Source organism: Carettochelys insculpta, chromosome 7 (assembly GCF_033958435.1).
Source record: "Carettochelys insculpta isolate YL-2023 chromosome 7, ASM3395843v1, whole genome shotgun sequence".
NCBI classification, from domain to species: Eukaryota; Metazoa; Chordata; order Testudines; family Carettochelyidae; genus Carettochelys; species Carettochelys insculpta.
In genome coordinates this window covers 45590149-45608644 of record NC_134143.1, presented here as the reverse complement: position 1 = coordinate 45608644, position 18496 = coordinate 45590149, and the positions used below count along the sequence as shown (strand labels likewise).

Here is an 18496-nt window from a genome sequence, read left to right as displayed (position 1 = left end):
AATTAATAATTCTAAATTCATCAGTCCTTAAATTTTAAATCACTTCTTTGCCATTGATGTGTAGCAGTTTGCCAGAGTAAGGACTATGATAAACTGTTTCCAGACCTCAGAATTTTGGCTCAAGAAGAAAGCTAAGTGGAAACACATTAGTGCCAAACTCACATAAATGAATCTATCAGATCGAAAAACTTGTTGTTCTTCAGTCTGAGCTATCGCACACTTACACATCCATGTATTTACTCCGTGCGCATATATAAATATTAAATGTGTATATTAATTGAGATCCATCTGCATGGCTACGTCTACACGTGCAGCCAACATCGAAATAGTCTATTTCGATGAATAACGTCTACACGTCCTCCAGGGCCAGCAACGTCGATGTTCAACTTCGACGTTGCTCAGCCCAACATCGAAATAGGCGCAGCGAGGGAACGTCTACACGTCAAAGTAGCACACATCGAAATAGGGATGCCAGGCACAGCTGCAGACGGGGTCACAGGGCGGACTCAACAGCAAGCCGCTCCCTTAAAAGGCCCCTCCCAGACACAGTTGCACTAAACAACACAAGATACACAGAGCTGACAACTGGTTGCAGACCCTGTGCCTGCAGCATAGATCCCCAGCTGCCGCAGAAGCAGCCAGAAGCCCTGGGCTAAGGGCTGCTGCCCACGGTGACCATAGAGCCCCGCAGGGGCTGGAGAGAGAGCATCTCTCAACCCCCCAGCTGATGGCCGCCATGGAGGACCCAGCAATTTCGACGTTGAGGGACGCGGATCGTCTACACGGTCCCTACTTTGACGTTGAACGTCGAAGTAGGGCGCTATTCCTATCTCCTCATGAGGTTAGCGACTTCGACGTCTCGCCGCCTAACGTCGAAGTTAACTTTGAAATAGCGCCCGACGCGTGTAGACGCGACGGGCGCTATTTCGAAGTTGGTGCCGCTACTTCGAAGTAGCGTGCACGTGTAGACGCAGCTCATATGTGTGAGCAGGTGCGTTAGATTATCTATCATAAATGGTTTGTACTATCAAACATTTAGAAACCTTGGCTACATCTACACTACAGCATGATTTTGAAGGTGAACTTTCGAGAGCCACCTTGTGAAAGATTGCCTTTGAAAAGCGCGTTTTTACACACAAACAGTGGGAATATACCACTGGAATATTTACCCCTGTATATTTAAATTATATGTACAAGGTGTAACACCTTGAAGTGTTGGTTCTCAAGAACAATGGTGCAATAAGTTAAATGGAACAATATGTTGATTCTTAAGCTTTCAGTTGAATGTTTTTGTCATCTTCAGAACCTGTAGAATGAACTACAGCTCTATTTAAACAAAGGTTACTGTTACTGCAGTGAAGTTATTCAAAGTGCCATTTCATGCACAATATGAAAATTATGATCATGCTCAGAATCATTATACACAGCAGTATAAGTAGTTGAGTCTTTTAAAATATCAGTTGTAAATAAATAAAAAGTGGTCCTGATCCCAATAACAGTAAAGGTCCTCAGGACTCAGAGAATTGTACCCCTAAGTATTATTATTAATAGTAACAATAATAATAATACAGTAGATCTGTGGGCCCCCAGCCATGGGCCAAGATCCCATTGTTTTAGAAACCTTGAACAAAATGGTACCCTGCTCCAAATCCAACTCTTCCACTTTTGGGTTGGATATAAGTTATTATAGTTTTTTGCAGCAGTGTTCCCTGTAAGCTGAGCACTTGGGCCCACCCAGGAGAGATTCAGGTGCCACCCAACTGATTAGTAGAGTGCCCACAGCAGCCCATAGCTGGCAGCATATATTTCTATTGGTTGTGCACATCTGCACATGCCTTGGTGCACACAGCAAAATTTATTCCACCCATGGATGGAAAAAAAATAGAGAGAACATTGGTTTGTAGTATTTAGAATGTTGTCCAGGGTCTGTTGAGCTCTAATTTTTCATTAACTGACAGCTTCCTCTTTAGAGCAAAGATCTTGAAAAGGACCAGGCAGTTATATAATTCAAGGAAAACACTATTTAAAACAAGTTTACTCTTTAAAAAATGAGCTGTAATTTGCTAAAAATAAATGCTGCAAAATCTGAAATAGGTATTAGATGTATCTTTGTCTGCAGTGGGTAGTTGACCCCCCCCCCAAAAAAAAAGGAAATTCAAGTAGAATTCACACAAGAAATTAATGAATAGATAGAACACACTGTCATCTTCTTCCATAGACTAGGAGTATTCATACCAGCTATTTCCTTTTGGTGGACACTGAGCACAAAGGTAAGGGTATTGGAGACTGAGTGGAAGAAATGTGGGCTTTTTCTAGTAAGCATCTAGAGGGGGAAAAAAGTAATTTAATTAAATGAGTAAATTTGTTTAACATAATTCAAATACATAAGTGTATCAGTGCATCTAGAAATAATTCCTTGTATTAAAAATGTGCTTTTTAAATTGAGTCTTCTTTAACAGTTGTCTTCTCCAGCTGTTCTAAGCAATTGCCAAACTTATTTTAATAATATTTCAGTAATTAAGTTGTGCATTTACATCTCATCATGTTGTCATTAGTTTTTGCTTTTACTGTTGACTTGAAAGATGTATCACTGTTTGTGTGAAGTCGGGAGATGCCTAGAGCCTCTAGTGTAAAATGTAGTCTTGTTCCTGTTATCAGTCAGTAGTGTCACAGCAGTGTCAGCAGCTCATCTGCAGTACATCACACATAACTAAACAAGCAACAACCAACAGAACATAAAAAGATCTCTTCAGATGTTGCTGAGAAGTACCTCTTACCTGTGTGTCTAACCCAGTGGTTCCCAACCTTTTCAGTAACACAGCACACCCACTTCTTTCAGCTGTATTGATTGCTTATAAATGTCACATTTGCTTACATTTACTGTGGTTACAGCCTTACTAGAGAGGTTTGCAACACAGTAGTGCATACAAAAAGCTATACAAGGATCAAAGGCATTAACATTTCAAATCCACCACAGAATACACCATCTTAGACAGCAAGCAGAGGCACATTTTCAAAATCTGCTCAGCGCCACGCTAGGGATGTTGAGGAAATGAGTAACCACTGAAAGCCGGCGCCCCTCCCCACAAACCTGTTGGAGTCAGGGCTCAGCATTTAAAACTCATCCCAGCTCCAACAGGCTCCTGCCCTCCCTTCCTCCCTCCTGCCACAGCAGGGAGTGGAGGCAGACTCCCTGCCAGCTCATATGGGCCAGGAAGCAGCATTTCAGCTGCCTCCCAGTATAAATGGGGTCCTGCAAGGTCAGCATTTCCCTCACAGTAGCTCTGCAAAGAGCAGTGATGAGGAGAAATTGACAGAATTTCATGGCACACTTGGACAGTTCTCACAGCTCACTGGTTGAAAACCATTGGCCTAGCCCCACTGAATCTTCCAGACTTTGGCCTCCAGTCAGTTCCCAAATATCGTAACAAAAATCATCTGGATGTACAGTGTTTAGAATGTTTAATCACTACGAGAAGCCAGTGATGTTATTTAACATCCTCAGCATTGTTAATTTTACTCACCCGCCACATTCTTCAGGCTTCAGAAATAACTCTTTCCACCTCCTGAACTGTTTTTTTTTCCCTTATATGAGGTTTTCATTGGACAAAAGTAAAAAATTAACTCTGTAAAACATACATTTTTGGAACAGATTTTCTGTTTTTCATTTAGGAGGAGTTCTGTTCAGTTGGTTTGGTTCTTTAAACTGGCTTCAAATTTAATAATTGGCAACACTGGCAATCCAGCTATTTTGGAACAAGAAAAAACTGTTTAAAGTTATTTCATGTCCTCCTTTCTGGTGGGGGGCATACCTGTAGGTACTTAAATATAGGATTTGATCCTGCAAACATGTATGTAATTTTACTCACAAAAGTTAGGCCCATGAGGTTAATGAGACTACTCATAGGAGAAAAGCTATTTAACATGCATAGAATTTATAGGCTTTCAGCTCCATGTTTATGTATATACTGTAAATTCACACACATATATTTGTAAACATTCTTCCAAAAATCATGTATAAAAATGAATAACCGTGTCCTGAGATTTCTCCAAATATTGAAACTTGTACAGAGTATCTCAAAATGGCATTTATTGTGACATGTTTCTTAATACACCATTGTACAAATTGGTGAATAGACACACGAAAACATGGGGTTCCCATTTTTTTTCCTGTGCACATGCATACATGTGGACAGATACATGAACAGATTCTAGGACACAATGAAGGAAAAATAGGTGGGCCATTGGGAGGTAGCTAATCAGCAATGCAGGTGGTTCAGGTAGCTGCTTTTCACACAGATAATTAATGTGAACAAGTAGCTGCTAATTGCAGTTTTCAGGAATGATTTATGAGGTGGCAGAAAGGAAAGAGGGACATAATCTAATTTCCTTCAGAACCTCTGCCATTCATACAATAGTATCAGCACAGCTGTGAGATGGGACATGATTAATTATTAGTGAACAGTGGGTAAACACACAGCCATCATAAAGGGTGTTATTTTGATGACAAGCCCATCAAAATAGAAAGTGGCACTTACTCAGAGTGAGGGTCAGTAACAGTGCAGATTATACAGTTTTTACTCACTAATTCATTTGCATGTTAGATTTAACATCAACTCTGGTTTTGCAATAGGGTTGTTTGTCTGTGAGAATGGCAGTTGGTTTGATATAGATTATTATCTTTGACTTTTATTTTACAAGTTTTTGTTTATGAACAAAAGACTACAGATATTATTTTTGCAGTGGTCTAAAGAACAACAAATTTGACAATGATTTAATATATTTATACAGTACATTAAACCCAGGCTTATAAATATGTCTGTTAAATATCTGCCTCTGGTGCTCTATTTTGAATGCTACATGGGAAGAGTATTGCTCATATTTTCACATGTATCCCTTTCTGCCATCTCAACTACACTACGCAAAAATATTGCTTGCCTTTGCTTGGGAAGAATGGTTTGCACATTCTTGTGTTTGCTGTACCTTCTTATCTGGGCTAAAGATATATTGTACTTTTACTGACAAGCATATCAATTTGCTATGCATTTTAAAGGTGTTAATCAGTTTTACCTAAAAAAATTGCTTTTAAATTTGAAAGTGTAAATTAATCTTAAAATAATAGATATACATTCAGTAGCTCTGTTTAAAGTGCAAAAGTTACCTGTTTCACAGAGATCATGATGATGATTTTGTTTTGCTTTGTTTTGATTGAGTGACTTTTCATCAGGACATTGAAGTGTTTTACATTGACCTAGTACTGACATTTCTCCTGAAGGATATATGCTTCATATAATATAAATTACTAAAGTTTGTGATCAATAAATCAGACAGTATAAACAAAAAACATTATTGCAGATTGGTAAAGAAAGCAAGTTGTTTAATTCTGTTCTCTTTCCCCCCGCCAGCTTTTAGAATTTGACAAAGAGCTATCAGTCTTTAAAGACAAATTGTATGAACTGGACATCTCATTTCCACCCAGGTAAGATATCAGATATACTCCACTTGTTTAACTAGATGGCTAAAATGTTGTTATTATTAGTGCAAGAGTGTGTGTGTACATGGTTGTGCGTATGTGTACCGAGCAAGAGAGAGATGCCTCCATAACGTTCTACAGGTCTTCCTGTATCCCCTCAGTTACCAGTATGAATAGTAAACAGTGAAACCTTATAGGCTGGATGCTGTTCGTTATCTAAAACTCCCATCATCTGGATTCAACTGGTCCCATATTTGTACAGTTGATTTCAGAACACTGTAATAAACTTGAATGTTTTATTATATGCACATCTTTGTAGAACTTCAGTTTATAGCTATTTTTATGCACTAAACCCAAGGAGACTATTAAAAAATTTTACCATACTAAATATTGGTCTCAAACCTTTGATGAGTACTCCTATGTGAGGGGAGATGGACACTGAGAAACTGACTTGAAAAAAAATGTGAAAGTCGTGTCTAACTTCAGTGCCCAGTTGAAAGATAAATATTGGGAAGAATGAAAATAAATTGAAATCATTTATAATCGCCAGTATTGTTAGTAATACTGGAAATAAATGTTGGGTTTTTAAATAAGTGTGTAAATCTCAGCATGTACCTAGAACTGAATTTTAACAGGGATTAAGCATCTACCATAAACAAGATTGTTTTAAAATTCAGTTCTGGAGAAATCCTAGGAAGCTGAGCCATTTCTAACTATCTGAGACTCTATTTTAAAAAGGAGAGCTCAACTCTCTCGTATTTGATACAGTTGCTGTGATGAAAGGGAAAATAGTATTCACAAAGAAAGCGAGAGTTGAGGAGCAAGGAGTCATAGAGAAGATACTATAATGTGTATGGAGTAGAGTCCTATAAAATAAAATACAGGGTTTTTTTCCATTGAGGCAGACATGAAAATGTGGTGTTTTGGCACAATCTGAGAAAAAAATTGGAAAGCTTGTCTCTTTGTTATCATAATCTCGTTACTTCTCACCCGCCAGCTGTGATACTGAGTATATTGATCTCTAGGGACAACGGAAGTATGCATGAAGAGGTTGCCACTGCTCTAAATTGTTCTTATTGATTAAGTATGATAACAGAAGACCAGTAGTGTGTAAATCTCCAAGTGTATTTCATTAGCTATGTATCTGGTCAGGGGAGAGGGGCATGCAGATAAATTTGTTACTAGGAACGTACTGTCTTTAAGAAATTGTACTTGCCTTAATTGCTTGCCTCTGTGATTAGGCTCTGTTCATGTGATAACATGTTGTCACATACGTTGTATTAATTTTTAGATTTGACTTCATTATTTATGAATCTCTCTGTTATTAATACATATAATTACATACATAGCTTAAAGTCCAGCCTATACCACCAGCACCAATGACATAACTGCAGCACCATAGTACTCTTAGTAAAAAGTATCAGAAGGGTAGATATGTTAGTCTGTGTCCACGCAAACAATGAGCAGTCCTGTGACAACTTATGGGTTAACAAATATAATCATGAGTGTTGGTACTTTGGTACTTTTCACAGACCCATTAACTGTTCCTCCACAGATAAGCTTTCATGGGCAAAGACCCACTTTATCAGATGCGTCTGACAAAGTGGATCTTTGCCCACAAAAACTTATGCTCCAATATATCTGTTAACCTATAAGGTGTCACAGGACTTCTTGTTGTTTTTCCTAGAAAAAAAGAATCTCTTGCCTCCAAAAGCAGTTGGAATGACACCTCATGATAGACGCAGCTGGTGGAACTGCCTGTTAGGTTTATGTCACACTTCTTAGTGCACAGCCCTATTTCACTTGCATATCACTTCACTGAATTTTATCTGCTAGGGTAGATATTTTCCACACTGCCTATGTACATCACACAAAAGTCTTGGTAAAATTTCAGCTAAGTTGTTCATCCATTTCCCACAACAAAGATACAGGAAATTGTTGAATTGCCTCTGTTACAAAAATTTGAACCTTTTCCTTGAATCAGGGCCTTGATGTTTGGCAGGAAATAGCCTTTTGTCATGAAGGTGTATTTTACTGTCGCCAAGGAAAGCAGCCTCAGTTTGCCGAGTTGCAAATCTTTGAAAAATTTTGAGTTCACACACACTCAGCAGAGACTTCTTCAATTTTAGGAGCTAAATTCCTCAAAGATTCCATTTGTTCTGGGTATGCTCCAGCGCTGGCATCAGCAGATCTTTCCTTGCAATTGCAGTTCTGAGCTGATACAGGCAATTCTTGGTCTGGGGACCTGAACTTAGAACAAAAGTATTGACTTGTATGCTCACAGTACATACACCCCCAAAATCCACCCAGGCTGCATAACTGATTCACCTGCAGAAGTTCCTAGCAGGGCAGTAGATTGGGGCAAAGATTTGGGGCGGGGGCCGGGGGGGGCAGACTGGAACTAGAGGTTCTCAGAAAGGAAGAGGGCAAATGGCCATTGAAAGGATGGGGCTAATGTGACAAAGACACAGAAAGCTAGAGGCAGAGTCAAGGACTAGGAGCTGTGTATGTTGAGAAGCAGGCTGGCTGGGAAAGAGGACTAGATCCAGGAGCTGAAAGGGACTACGCCTGGGTGAGTAAGAACACTCGGAATTGGTAAGGGAAATTTTAAGGATCAAATGAGGAGCCTCTGAGAAAATGGGTCCTGACTAGGGAAGGAGACCAGAACTGAGAACCACTTGGAATTGGAGAAGGATATGGTGTGTCAGGAGGAGAGAGGGAAATAGTACTGATAAGGAACTGAGGTGCAGGGAAAGAACTGGCTGTAGACAAGCGTATAGATTAGGACAAGGAGATGGGGCATGGGTTTGGTGTGAATCTCAATATTGGAGGAGGAAACGGGAGGAAGATTGGGACTAGAAGCCAATAGGATTGAGGAACATGATGGGATGGGTAGATGATTCAAGTTCAGGGTGGAGGGGAAGAAAAATTGTATAAGAAGCCAGAAGGAGGACAGTTGAAATTGTCTGATCAAGGAGATTGGGGTGAGGGAATAGATGAGATGGGATGAGACTAAGACCTAATGGGCAAGGGGAAAGAAAATGGGATGAGACTCCTGCAGAGTGGAGACCTGGAATGGGTAAGTGAGGAGAATGGGACTGGAACAAGGAGCCAGGATGGGGAGAGGAGGCAGAAGGACTCACGTGTGGGCAGAAGAGTCTATGCCCACTTGATCGTAATCTGCTGCACAGCCTGTAATGAAGTCCTAGATTCCTGAATCTCACCATTCCTCTCCTGTCAGCAATGTACCTGTGAAACACCCTCACAGAATGTCCTGTGGCTCTCTAGTGTTAACCCATATATGGGATGGCAACATACTACTACTGTTATATGAGCATAAGAATGGCCACACTGAGTTAGATCAAAGGTCCATCTAGCCCAGTATCCTGTCTGCCGACAGTGGCCAACATCAGGTGCCCCAGAGGGAATGAACAGAATAGGTGATCATCAAAGCGATTCCGCTACAGTCATCTATGTCTAGTCTCTAACAAACAGAGGCTAGGGACACCATTCCTACCCATCTTAGCTAAAAGCCAGTGACGGACCTAACTTCCATGAATTTATATAGTTCTTTTTTGAACCCTGTTAATGTCCTGGTCTTCACAATATCCTCTGTCACAGAATTCCACAGGCCTACTGTGCAGTGTGTGAAGAAGAACTTCCTTTTGTTAGTTTTAAACCTGATCCTCATTAATTTCCTTTGGTGACCCCTAGTTCCTATGTTATGGGAACAAGTAAATAACTTGTCCTTGTTCACTTTTTCCACACCAGTGATTTTAATCTTTCTTCATATGGCTCCCTTTCCAAACCCCTTATTATTTTTGTTGCCCTTTTCTGAACCTTTACCACTGTGAATACATCTTTTTTGAAATGAGGCGACCACATAAGTATGCAGTATGCAAGATGTGGGCATACCATGGATTTATGTAAAGGCAATAAGATATTCTCTGTCTTATTCTTTCTCTTTTCAAATGATTATTAACATGTAGTTTGATTTTTTGACTTCTTCTGTATATATTTAACAACATTTGCCATTTTGTTGCCCAATCACTTAGTTTTGTGAGATCTTTTTGAAGCTCTTCAGAGTCTGCTTTGTTCTTAACTACCTTGAGCAGTTCAGTATCATCAAGAAATTTTGCCACCTCACTGTTTACCCCTTTCTCCAGATCATTTATAAATAGGTTGAACAGGATTTGTTCCATTACAGACCCTTGGGGAACACCACTAGTTACAACTCTCCATTCTGACAGCTTACTATTTATTCCTATGCTTTGCTTCCTGTCTTTTAACCCGTTATCTATCCATGAAAGGACCATTCCTCTTATTCCATGACAATTTACTTTACTTGAGAGCCGTTGCTGAGGGACCTTGCCAAAGGCTTTCTGGATACTCAATAACACTATATGCACTGGATCCCCCTTGTCCACATGCTTATTGACTGCCCAAAAGAACTCTAGGGGCTTGTCTACACTTGCCCTCAACTTCGAAGGGGGCATGTTAATCAGGGTGATGGGAGATTACCGATGAAGTGCTGTGGTGAATATGCAGCACTTCATTAGGCTAATTCTCCCTCCCCGCCCCACAACTTCAATGTGTCAGACTTCGAAGTGCCAGCATGCATGTAGCCACAGACACTTCAAAGTGCCCGTGATACTTCAAAGTGCCTTTACTCCCCAAAGTTGCCGCAGGGAGAATTAGCCTAATCAAGAGCTGCATATTCACCGCAGCACTTCATTAGTAATGTCCCATCACCCTGATTAATATGCTGCCTTCGAAGTTGGGGACAAGTGTAGACCCAGCCTAGTAGATTAGTAAGGCATGATTTCCCTTTACAGAAACTAAATATACACAGTTTTATATATATAGTTGTATGTATATATGTGTGTGTGTGTGTGTGTGTGTGTGTGTGTGTATATGTATACATATGTAGATATATGTATATATGTGTATATAATATGGCTGCTTTTCATTTTGAGAGATGGTGGTTAGCAGCAACAGTGAGAATCTATGGGCAGTGTTTGAGTGTGCAGTTTATCTTGTGGTTTATCCGTCCAATATTGGATTTGTGTGGTCGATTGCAATAGCTGCATGTCAGTCTATTTCTGAATTCTTGAGACAGAGAGTTTTTTCCTGGTAAAATGAAGTTCTTTTGCGTGGTTTGCACATGTACTATTGAAGGATGATGTGCCCTGTTATAGCAATAATCACCAGGTGTTTCAATCTGATGATGTAGCTTCCCAGGATTTTGGATTGATGTTGAATTTTTTCATTGCATTTTTGCACGTATTCTTGAATCTTAGCTTTGGTCTTTCTCTTGTTCTCAACCCCCATGATAGTTCACTGAAGAGCATTTCTTTGGGAGGACATTCGTCACCCATTCTTCTCACATGACCCAGCCATCGTAGTCTTCTGCTGTTGAGGATCACTGTGAGGCTGGGTATGCCAGATCTTGACAGGATATCTTCGTTTGAAACTTTATCTTGCCAGTTGATATTCATAATTCTGCGTAGGTAGCAAAGATGGAAGCTGTGCAGTTTTTATTCCTGGTTCAAGTAGGTGGTCCATGCCTCAGAAACATATAGCAGGATACTCAATACACATGCCTGGTAGATTAGTATCTTTGTTTTCACTGTCAGCTTAGGATTGTTCCATGCTCGCTTCGCAAGTCTGCCAAAAATAGTAGCTGCCATCCCAATTCTGATGTTCATTTCTTTGTCCATGGATAGGTTTGTGGTGCAGTAGATCCAAGGTAACAGAATTGTTGAACCACATCTAATGTGCTGTTATCCAGAATGACATTGTGTCACTGAGATATACCTTGAATGAATACAACAGTTTTCTTATGTCAAGGGAAAACAACTTGCAGGCTCTGGACAGAGAATCCATCAGTGACTGTACTACGTCTTCATTATGAGCTATGAGAGCTGCATCATCGCAAAGAGGAGTCCCCTAATGAGGACTTTCTTGAGCTTAGTTTTGGCCTCCACTCTTACCAGGTTGTAGAGAGAGCCATCTAATCTTGTGTGGAGAGACACATTGCATCATGAGTTTTGAAATGCACAATTTAGAAGAACTGAGAAAATATGCCAAAGAGGGTAGGAGCAAGAACACACCCTTGTTTGACTCCGCTGTTCATTGCAAATGGTTCCAATGTAGCTCCATCATATTGCACTGTTGCTTTCACGTTTTCATGAAAGGACATTATGAGCTTGAGTAGGGTTGGTAGGCAGCCAATTTTGGTTTATCCTCTGTACAGTCCTCATCTGCTAACTGTGTCAAACGCCTTTGTTAAGTCCACAAATGCTATGAATGATGACTTTCCTTACTCTCTGCATTTTCCCTGTAGTTGTCGAAGTGAAAAAATCATGTCCATTGTTAACCTGGCAGCCTTGAAGCCATATTGTGTTTCTGGACAGACTCGATCTGCGAGTTTTTGCAGGCATTTGAGAATGACATGGGCAAATGCTTTGCCTGTGATGTTCAGTAACGAGATGCCTCTGTAGTTGTTGCTGTCACCTTTGTTTTTATAGAGAGTGAGGTGGGAGAAGGCCTACTCTCCAACATTTAGGAGTAAATTATAGAGGAAGGGGAAGAGCACAGCCTGGTTTGCCTTCAGGACTTCAGCTGGAATTCTGTCATTTCCTGGTACTTTTCCATTGGAGAGAGCATCAAGAGCTTGAGAAACTTCCTCCTCCATAGGCTCTGCATCTGGTTCAGACATTTCTGGAAGAGTTGGGCTGAGGTTGTCAAGTTCAGATTGTATTGTATGCTCATGGGAATAAAGATTTGAGTAGTGTTCCATTCATCTGGACATCTGCAGCTTTTTGTCTGTGATCTCCTGTCCGTTTAAATGCTTCAGTGGGGCGACTTTGGTAATGTTTGGTCCGAGTACTTTCTTCAATCCATCATACATGGTTTTCAGGTCACCCAAATCAGATGCCTTTTGAATATTAGAAAATACTTGTTCACACACTGCCTGGATTCTCTCTGAAGAACAGATCTTGCATGTCAAAGTTGATCTCTTGTGCTTTGAGATGAGTTCTTTGTTATTCAGAGGTGCCTTGTGTTTTTCTTCAAGAAGAGGCCTAAGAATGTCAGCATTTTCATTGATCCAGTCTTTGTTAGAGAATTTACATGTTTCAAAAGCAGATTTGCCACATTCGTATATTGCATCTCTCAACACGGACCATGTTTCATCAACAGTTTGTTGGTCAGGTTTGTGTTCCCTTTTGCAAGTGAGATCATCTGCGAAGACAGGGCATTTCAGTGCATTTGTGGTATTGAGGGTATTGATTTTTGGCTTATTGCATTCCTTTGTCATATAGAGCACACAGTATCTTGCAGGCAATCGGCAGGTAACCCCCAAACCCAGACTCATACACACTACAGGCAGCCATTTACCTCAAGGATTCCATAATCGCTCCTACTTCCCGTGGGGAACTCCCACACACAACTCCCTGTTAGCTGCTCATGTTCACTAAGTTATTCCGTTAGTTCAAATGACAGAGGTCAGCGTAGAGAATCTACAGGTTCCAACCCAGCTGATAACCCATGGTGGAACAATGTCACGTAATATAATTTCTGTCAGTGTCCTTAAAAAAAACTCTAGGAAACTATTCACATGAAGTGTGTTAAAATAACAGTTAAGATTGCAAAGTCAAACACACAGAAGTTAGGAAATGTCAGAATTAAGGTTACCTGTGTAACCTTAATTCAGCCCCTTCAGGAGTATGCACTATGATAGTCTTTAATTACATGATTACATCCTACTTTTTCCAAAGGGGACACAGGATGGACCAGGTCTGAGGATGAATCAGTAAATACAGTGAGACACACTGTTGTCTGTAGGACCAATGCCTCATGAACAGTAGCAGTTGGAAAGCATGTTCTGATTGAGATAGAGGATTGCTGAAAGAGAGAGGGTGGTTTAGTGGTTGATCTTGTGGAATGGTGTGCAGGGCAACTGGATTCTATCCCGGGCTCTGCCACAGTATTCCTATGTGTGATACTTACCTTTAAACCCAACTTTTTACAGATGGTCACTAACAGCATGTTCCTCATATTCTGAGTGCCTCACTTGAGGCACTGAGATGTGATTTGCAGAAGTGTTGAGGGCTCAAGTCTGCAATTGAAGTGAATGGGAGTTGTGCTTAAAATACATGAAGTACTGTATAAATATGCAGTGTACTCTGAAGCATCAGATTGTAGGTGTCTCAGTTTGGTCTCCAATAATTAATGGATTATTTTAACATTAATGTCTCTGTGCTTTAGCTTCCTTTTTGCAAATTGGGCAGAATAGCATCAACATTATCTCACACGGGTGTTGTGAAAATAAAACAGTGTTTCTATAGCACTTAGATACTACAGCATTGAGCACCATAGGAAAGCTATGAGGAAATCATAATAATTCTTTCATCATGGCAAGGTATAAATAGTGTGCTGTAAATAAGATTTAGGGCTATCCATGGAACAATGAAGATAAAACAAAATATTGACTAGGGTCTCATTAAGTGACTAAAAGCTAGTACCTGTCATGTAAATAAAGACTATCATAATACATATGCACACACAGCCTTAATTCTGCCATTTCCTAACTTCAGTATGGTTGACTTTGCAATCTGAATATTGTTTTAATGTTTTATATGTAATATATATTGCCCTGATAAGCAATTATATAGTACCTTTGTTGCTAGAAAAATGGTGCTAGAAAGTGACCTGCTGTGAATAGGAGCATTAAGAAAATGGGAAAATTACATGCATGAAAACAGAAAGGTGTACAGATAGCAGATAATAGCATAGTTTAAATTACTATGTTCCATGTCAGCAAACCTGCAGCTGACTTTGGTGTGACTGAAAATAGATGTGTGCTTTTTGGGAGAGCAGTACTAGCTACAGTAAAAGTGGGGAAATTAAAATTGTATTTGATAGCTTTAATGGTTCTTGTTGCCTTAGCATCGAAACACTGTGACAAAAAACATTACAAATATACAAATAATTAATTTACATCAAACCAACATTGTAAGTTGTGGTATATAAACTTAGACACACCAACAAGAGGAGGCCAAAGGAGGCAACTACCGTGGCGCCTAGTGATTCAAAAGAGCCAAGGGCCCCCAGAAACCACAGCAGCAGCAGTCAGATCCCCAGGCCCTTAAATTGCTGCTGTAACCCCAGATGGCACACTTCAGGTGGCACTAAGAGATGAGAGTGGGGCGTGAAGTGGCATGGTCCGGGCAGCCCTCAAGTTGGACTGCCCTATTCTCACCTCTTCTCAGCAAGGCCCCCCCCAGCTTTCTGGGATCACAGAGCTGCTGCTTCTCACCCCCTCCCACATACACTTTGTCCAGGAGCCCAGCAGTTCTGTCAGGTCCCCCGTATATAATATTATTGGCAAGAGAAAAACAATATAATGAAAAGCTAAACTGAAGATGACCCCAAGGTACAAACTACGAATTCAGATCGGAAAGATAATTCCCCAAACACCCTTTTCTATCCCCTGCCAAAGTTATTTGTGCGTTCAGGGATTTAGTTGAGCTTCTTTCTGCTAGACCAAATAAATATGTCTTCTGCTGTGAACTGAAGACCACCAAAACTTAGCTCTTATGATCTCTGGGAGGAGCAACGTCCAAATGTTAGTGTTCTCATGTAAAAGAGCAGCCACCAGCTCCTTACTGCACCAGTTCCCTATCTACCACCAAGTCTTTTATTGAGGGTTATTATTGGTTTGTTTTGTCTTTACAAAACCAAAACCAGACCTGGTTCAAATTCAAGCTTTGATTTGTACAAATCACCAACATTTCAAATAAAAGATGGTAAATGGGATTCCTTTGGATTTTCAAAATCAAAATCGTAATCCTAAAATCCGAGTCCTATATTATTTGAACTACCAAAATAGTTGGATTCAGATGAAAGGTCTTTCCAGGTTTGGCCCACGTCTAATGAAAAAATGTTCCTTTGACAGGAGCAAAGCAAAAACTGATCTTGCAGCCAACATTACCAATTGTTTGAATATTATTATTTTACAAGATAAATTATATATAATCAGTCTCTTATCACGTATTTGACTGGAACTGTTCAATAGGTGGCACTCTTGCTTCCTGTGTCAGTGCTGAGCCCCTGGCCAGCTTATCATTTGGGTCTCTTTACCGTTGGTTCTGGTCATCAGAGAACCCATAAAACTTTTACAAGCATATACACATCTAGCCAAGTGTTCTGCCAAAATCAAGTATAAGTAATTAGATTCCAGCTCCTTAAATTCCACAGTTATTTTAATGGAACACGGTGGTATTCCTCATTTTCTGTCGTCAGGAGTTGCTTGTGCCATTATGATAGCTGCATTCTACCCATGCAATGGATCTGTTTTGTTGGTAAATCAGGCAATCTGTGTGGATTTATACATCTTGTAATTCTATAAAACACGGTCTAAAAAAACAAAACCACAACAACACAAGCAACAGATACCCAAGAATGCCTCCTCTACTGGACACATCCATAGCTGTGGAGTTGACAGAACTCAGTTTCAGCCTTGCTCCCAGCTTCTGACTTGGTGGAAGGGGATACAGACCAGGAATGGTAACTGACAGGGAGAGCCTGAGCAGTTCAGAAAGGCAAGTCTCAAGATCCCAAGGCCTAAATGAGGTCATAGGGAGTATAGTGTTTAGTTAGATCAGCCCTGAGTCTGCTGTAGTTTTCACCAGAATATTGTGATTAGAAGTGCCCCTGCTTGCCTGCCTCTCCTTTCATTCACCCAAATTTCTGGACCAGGAACAGAAGAACTGAGAATATGGGGCAGGGATGAACATGTGCACACCCATGAGATAGAGGAATGGACTAATCAAGAATTTCTCTCTGAAAAGTAAACAATTTATATTCGCAAATAATATACAAAAATCAGGAAGCAATATGAACCAGTAGCTATTAGTTTATTTGATAAATTCTGAGATACTAATTATGGGTTCCCAGCAAACAAAATTTCCTAAACACATTTTTCTCTTTGTAGCCAGCACTTTAATCATGTAACCAAAAGTGAAAAGACAAAAACTGCACAGGCTAAACTAGAGGTGAAATTACTCATGTATCCTACCACAAACAGCACAGAGCTTTTCATTATGAAATATGTTTCTTTCATCTGTCTTTTTATTTTGGATTATATAATAATTCTGAATAATAAATAAGAGCTCAGTCCTGAAGTTTGTGTGCAGCCATTGAGATCACTAGAAGTTTTGCTTAAGTGAGATCTGAATAAGGACTACTGCAAAGTTTGGATCCAATATTAGGGTGCGACTACACTAGGAACTAACTTCGAAGTTAACTTTGAAGTTAGGCATTACTTTGAAGTAGCCCGCAGAAAGTCTCCACACCTTTTCCCTTACTTTTAAGTTAATTTCAAAATAGGGAGCCAAACTTCAAAGTCCTTACTCCATTCCTGGGAATGGAGTAGTGCTTTACTTTGAAATTTAACTTTGAAATAGCGTGTGTGTAGATGCTCAACTTTGAAGTTGCTCACTTTGAAGTTGTATTTCAAAGTCATTTTTGTTGTGTAGATGCAGCCTAAGTAGAGCTACCTGAGGTTATATCATACTAGCTTTATTCATGCAAGTGAACATGTTGATTTCAGTGGAACTATGATAATTAGTTAAAAATTAGGCACTATACAGATGTAGAGGTTTTGATAAGCAAGTCAGTTTTCATTATTCAAAATTTCTTTTCAAGTAGGTTGTTGTCACTCAATCATCAGCAAGCAAAAAGGCCCAGCTAAATGGTTTGATTTACTTTTCTTGTCGGTTTTTTCCTATGCAGTGTCTTCTCTTCTAAAAAATAGTAGTCCTTTTATATGTTTCCATTGATTTGCCCACTTTTAAATCTTCATGGCAAATGTAATGATTTGATAAACAATGATAGTTGATTCAGGCATGCCAGTGGAAATGAATTCTAATGTTTTTGTTAACTCATAGAGAATGGAACCATCACTGTAAATTCAGAAAGTACTGCATTAAGATATGCATAGCGGGGACGTATATAGTACATCTGGACGCACTTTTGTTTCAGGCTTATGTACTTAATATATGAACATTTGAATTTAAATAGAAGTTGTAGATGATTTTAAAGATAGCATAAAGCACAAATTTAAAAATAAAGAAAAACTCTTGTCACATATATGTTAAATTTTACAATAACAAATGCTTAAATATAAAAGCTTTGGATTTATCAGTTGGAGTAAAACCTCGCTAGATCCAAATTCCAGTGAGACATTTCTAGCATTTCATCTTTTTTTCTTATAGCACATTGCCCATATGATATTTTTGTGTCAGCTTCAATTGCCTGAAACATTGCTATACTTTGGCAGTCAAACCTCATACTGACTAAATGATTTTGTACTTAATCTTTTCTTATAGTATTTACTAACAAAACGTTATCAAGATTAGCATTTTAATTCTACCTGTTTCTCCAACTGTCAGACCCCAGATCATTAATGCAATTTTACTCTACCCCCTTATTTTTGTGAGAGATTTATTCTGTTTGAGAGCTGTGAGTTATGTTCTTAATTATGGTTCATGGCTTGTTTGTAAATAACCTCAAATGTGCATGTCATACTGATGTCAATGAAAGCTTTAGCCTAAGATCCATGGCAGAGTATGGCCCTTGTGTGTCCATGAATAAATGTAATGTTGCATTTAGCATTAAGAGAGTAATCAGGAACAGTTAAATTTCCTCCCTTTGTTTGGCATTTGTTCATATAGTTATTTGATTTGCCCATAAATTTGTTCAACTTAAGTACACGGCTGCATGTTTGAACACTACAGTCCTACTCACAGCAGCATGACAGGGGAAAACATACCATGCAATTGTTGCATTTGTTATATTTGTACCTCTTCAAACACTGAATCCAATTTGAGGTCTGATTCCTAATCTACACAGCCTACAATAATCTGGGACCTGGCCGCCATCACTGTTGCCCCTTTTAGCACTCTGTTTCTGGAATTTTTAGCCCACAATATCAGCAAAGGTAATGGAGCCCAAAAT

At 39.6% G+C, this 18496-nt stretch overlaps 1 protein-coding gene across 3 annotated transcripts in view; it reads left to right on the top strand.

Moving 5' to 3' along the window:
- INPP5A (inositol polyphosphate-5-phosphatase A) overlaps window positions 1–18496 on the top strand; it is a 447602-nt gene that overhangs the window by 403860 nt on the left and 25246 nt on the right. For all 3 annotated transcript variants that reach the window (XM_075000435.1, XM_075000433.1, XM_075000434.1), the window contains one exon: window positions 5406–5479. In XM_075000435.1, the coding sequence (XP_074856536.1) occupies window positions 5406–5479 (74 nt within the window). The remainder of the gene's footprint in view (window positions 1–5405; window positions 5480–18496) is intronic.